General features: G+C 38.8%; 1 protein-coding gene across 1 annotated transcript; it reads right to left on the bottom strand.

Moving 5' to 3' along the window:
* Positions 1-243: 243 nt before the first annotated feature.
* PPDPFL (pancreatic progenitor cell differentiation and proliferation factor like) lies at positions 244-3,509 on the bottom strand. The gene is made up of 5 exons (XM_017531763.2): positions 3,333-3,509; positions 2,924-3,022; positions 1,669-1,746; positions 1,474-1,572; positions 244-610 (listed from the first exon to the last, which is right to left on the bottom strand). Exons 2-5 carry the CDS (start codon positions 2,976-2,978, stop codon positions 552-554), a joined length of 291 nt encoding a protein of 96 aa, XP_017387252.1. The 5' UTR covers positions 2,979-3,022; positions 3,333-3,509; the 3' UTR covers positions 244-551.
* Between the last annotated feature and the right edge of the window lie 1,580 nt (positions 3,510-5,089).

Here is a 5,089-nt window from a genome sequence, read left to right as displayed (position 1 = left end):
ATTATTTTAAATCATGTATTTTAAAGTCTATACAATGATCAAATTGTTACCTGTGTGGTAATATATTTAGCAGGTAATGTACTTAAGAACACATATGCTATTTCCAACTTTTATTACTTTTGAAAAAATGGAATTTTTACAATTCTTTTCTAAACTTCCACATTCAATGCCCTTTAAACCAGTGTGTGAAACACTGACGCATCAGTTTTAAGGCATAATAAATAAGTCACTCAACAGACATAAAAAGAATCTAACAAGTTTTTTAAATAAAAATGATATGAGTAATGAAAGAGCTACTTTCTATAAATCACAACATTTCAAGATATAGTACTTTAAAAGGGTGTCTTGTTTCTAATGGCACACTTTTCAAATATGCACCAGGTGGCAAGTACCATTTGCAGTGATAATCTTTGTGTTGAGAAAAATGCCTAAACTTTTGCTCTATCAGTGGCTGCTGTGATCTTGACTCATAAATGAGATCTCGGGCACATTTTTGTCTTCTTACAATGGAGAAGGGTCCTGTAGTAGCTGGGGTGCTAAAGGGGAGCTGTTCACGTGTGGATGTCTGCAGCAGGCAGAGGATCTTGATTGTCAGAATCAACTGCTGGTGCTGAATAGGACAGGCAGCCGTTACCAACGCGTTCATCGAAACTCAGTGCAAAGATGCAATTGGGGCTGTCTTTACAGTAGTCAGTGAGGAGGGGTTAAATCAATGAAACACTCTCCAGATAATTCAAATGAATAAACTTGATGAAGAGAGACGAGAAGACATCTTTCCAACAATTAGCCTTGCATTGGCTTTTTTTAAATATTTTAAATAATGGTTCTATTTTGACTTTATCTTAGGTGGAAAATTCATCAAAATCACTATTTCAACACTAGCGTCTATGAATCCCTTTATTATAAATTATTTCTATTCCATTTAATTAGTAGGTATTCAAGGGTCTAAAATCCAAAATAAGTAGTTTAAACATATTAAATAACAACTGCGCTGGTCGGTGTGTTAGAGTTCAAAACACCTGAAAACAACTGCACACACACCCCCAATTCCACCTGTCTGGTAACTTGCACCACACAGAAGCTAATCAAAATCAACAGTGTCATCCTAAGGTTATCTAAGACAACAACTAGACAGTGGTTATTCTTTTCCTGAAGGTATTTGCAAAACAAATTTAGATCCTTTCCTATGATTCCCAATCCTTTCCCTGCCAAACAATCACCCCGTTGGGCATATGACTTCTCCACCACCCTTGAGTGATTGAACAGGAAAGGGTGTTACGACCTTTCTGACAATGACCTGCAAAGAGGGAGCTGTGGTAGTGCCACGCTCGTCCCTCAGGTGCACTTCATAGGCGAGGCTCGCCGCCCTCAGGAGACAACCGTTCGTACCCTAAGTGAGTAACGTAACACGTACCATATGCACAGTTTCATTCCCCAAATAAGAAATGCCCTTAGCGAAAAGGCTAAACTCACCCAAAGCAGACAGATCTTTTACTCTCACATTTGAAAGCACAGGTTCAGACTGGAAAAAGGATTTAAACCACCAGGTGGATTCTGCCACTTCAGGCAACCCTATCAAATAAAATTCATATTACTCCTTATTAAACAAAGTAGAGATTAAAAATAAAAAGAAATAATAAGAGTGACACTAAAGAAATAACTAAGTACCTTGCTGTGATTTGTCATCATCTATGAAGTTAACAGAATCAGAGCCCGTTAAAGAACTAACTGAAGAAATACTGGACTCTGTAGGAAACAAATGATATTAAACAAATAAATAACTAGCAACCAGACAAGCACATTCACATCATTTACATACAGACACTCAAGGAGCCTGGTTTGAAATCATTCACTCCTGGCTTATGAATTCATGAATTAAAAATCTGATCAAATTACCAATCAATAGAAAGCTGCCGCATTAAGAAAATACTGTATGTTCCACTGATAAGATAAACTCATTTCCAAGGCAGGCAACTCTCTCTCTCTCCATGGATATGAATGTTGAATTTAAAATGTATTGTAAATGTTTTCAGATTCAAAAACTTAGAATGAGACCAAGAATAAATGTTGTACTACAGTAGAAATATTACATATGTATATGTTTAAAGTTCTACAAAAGTCATAAAATCTAGAAATTAAGGAATTATTTTAAAAGAGCAAGTATTTTGTCTTATTAGACTTGTATTTAAAACCTATGTCTCTTATAATATCAGAATATGAAAATAACTCCTATAGATAAATAGCACCAGTAAATGAGCATAGTTTAAACTTTTGGTACAATGAATAAATCAGTAGATGTTTCTGAGACTTATATTATGAGCAACCCTTGAAAGAGGAGTCTTCTATGTGTTGTTGCCATAGATACTTTTAATAACTACTAATTCAGTTCTAAAATGCTTATTTCATTTTAGGGAATTTCTCAATCTTCTCTAAGAAGCTACAATTTTCTATTTGGCTATGAATATGAACAGATGGATAGATTAATAAAAATAAAACTGACCAGATAGAAGTTGGCTTATTCTCCATAAAAGAAGGTGGAAATTAGAAAATTTTCGAAGCAAAATCATGCTATCTTTTCTTTTTTAAGGAGTTGAATAATGCTTTATTTATGTAAAATTATTCATTTTTAGTGGATCTTACAGAATGCAAGGCACATAAAATTAAAATGTGATTATGAAACATAAGCTGATGTTCACTGACTTATAAGTGTCAGTGGCTTCATTGATATAACGTAGCTAGAACAAAGAGAAGCTCCTGTCAGCGCTGGGTCAGAGGGGTCCCTGCGGCTTCCTGATTTCTTCACTATCACCAATAGCTGTCTCCTTAAGCTCTGAATGTAACATGATACATAAGTCAGCAATATCCACAAACATCACCTCAAATCATATTATCTAGAGATGTTCTCTATGATGATGCAACTTACTTCGATAATACTGATTTCTGGCTAGAAGGCAACCAATGGAAGGTACCGACGCCATGGCTTTACCTGTGAGAAAGCACCCAGGAAGCTGTGAGCATCAATCTGAGAAACAGCAAGAGGGAAAAGAGATGTTGATATGAATCACAGGGAGTTTCCTTTTCCTTTTCCCATGTGACTGTTACAAAGTATTATCATTTACCATGTAATACATATCTGATAAAAGGAATTTAAATGTTTATACAAAAGTTCAACCAAATATATTGCAATTAAAACATACAATTAAGTAGTACATTTGGTTGAAAAAGTAAGAACTACACGTCCAATTATAAACAATTCACAGAACTTATTCCATCTAAAACAGACCTAGAGGTCAGAGAAAAAGTGTGAACTCAGCCATAAGGCAGTCACTCACCTATTTGTTTTCTTTAGTTCTTCTAAAATGAATGTGGTTCTAAAGTTTCTTCAGAAAACACATGCTTTGAAAGAATCAGTTCTTAGTGAGTGAAGAGAGGCTGCATCACCCACACAGGCCCAGACGCAGGCTGCAGTGACTATGCATGACCGGGGACCCCAGAGCACACATTATATTTAGAAGCCCCGGGCTGGCTGGAACCTGAGCTGCGGGTGACTCGGGGTGAGGTGGGCACACAGCCAGTCAGAGGCAGCAAGCAAACACTCCCTGCATGTCTGCCCTCCAGACGGCCAAAGGCCCTCAGAACACAGCAGCCTGCCAAGTGCGGCTGCAGTCAGCAGGGCAGGACGTGGCCCTATGCTCTTTTGGACTCAGCTTCTTTAATATCACAACCGCTGATGACTAAAGAGAGGGAGGCGATACCCAAGTGTCTCCTCAGCCTTAGATACAGTCACACACTCCACCTGCAGCACCACGCTGGGCACGTGTGGGATACAAGGACAGCCTGTTATCTGGCTGGGGAGGCTGAACATACCCGTCCACAGACACAGGGAGGCAAGGCAGAGTCCCACAGTCAAAGGACAGCAAGAAAGAACTCGAGGGAACATTGCAGTCTTCCTGGAAGGGGACACAGTCAGTAGAACTTGATGGACAGTGAGTTAGAAATTCTAGCAGGAATGACAAGAGTCAGATGGAAGCCATGGGTAATAAGAGGTTATTGATGACATTGTATCAATGTCATTCATTGATACAAAAGCTAAGTTTCATTCTGATTTTAGTAACATTTTTTGGATCCATTACTTCGCCCTTTCACAGACTCAGTTGACTTATGGATCAAACTGTGGATCCCTTTACATTGAGCGGCAATTGCAACTATTGCTGATTCAATTTCTTCACTGGCTATTGGTTATGTGTGGCTTATTCATTCTTTTTTTTTTTTTTTTTTTTTTTTTTTTTTTTTTTTTTTTTTTGAGACGGAGTTTCGCTCTTGTTACCCAGGCTGGAGTGCAATGGCGCGATCTCGGCTCACCGCAACCTCCGCCTCCCGGGTTCAGGCAATTCTCCTGCCCCAGCCTCCTGAGTCGCTGGGATTACAGGCACACGCCACCATGCCCAGCTAATTTTTTGTATTTTTAGTTGAGACTGGGTTTCACCATGTTGACCAGGATGGTCTCGATCTCTTGACCTCGTGATCCACCCGCCTCGGCCTCCCAAAGTGCTGGGATTACAGGCTTGAGCCACCGCGCCCAGCCGGCTTATTTATTCTTAACACAATTTTTGTAGTGTATACATTGCTATAAAATATTCATGTTGGCTAGGTTTTCAAATATATTCAAAACATTTATGTAGTATGCCATCATGGCTTTTTAAAATATTACTCCAGACATGGGACCAAAAGATCGCTACATGATCCCACTTACATGTGGAATCTACGAAAGTGAGAAGAGTGATTACCCGAAGCAGGGAGCTGGAGGAGTCGGGAGGTGTTGGCTAAGGATACAAAGCTGCAGTTGTGTGGGATGAATACATCTAGAGATGTAATGTACAGCAGTTTAGCGGCTAATACTATTTTACTGCATACTGGAAACTTTCCAAGAGAGTAGATTTCAGGTGCTCTTACACACACACACACACACACACACACACACCCCCACACACAAAATAAAAGAACTATATGATATGGGTATGTTAATTTGCTTGAGTGTAGCAATCATTTTAGCACATTTAGGTATTTCTAAATGTCATGTCATGTTGTA

Source organism: Cebus imitator, unplaced genomic scaffold (genome assembly GCF_001604975.1).
Source record: "Cebus imitator isolate Cc_AM_T3 unplaced genomic scaffold, Cebus_imitator-1.0 Scaffold73, whole genome shotgun sequence".
In the NCBI taxonomy this organism is placed as follows: Eukaryota; Metazoa; Chordata; class Mammalia; order Primates; family Cebidae; genus Cebus; species Cebus imitator.
Note: the sequence above shows the minus strand (reverse complement) of the source record. Positions and strands in the feature narration are given on the sequence as shown.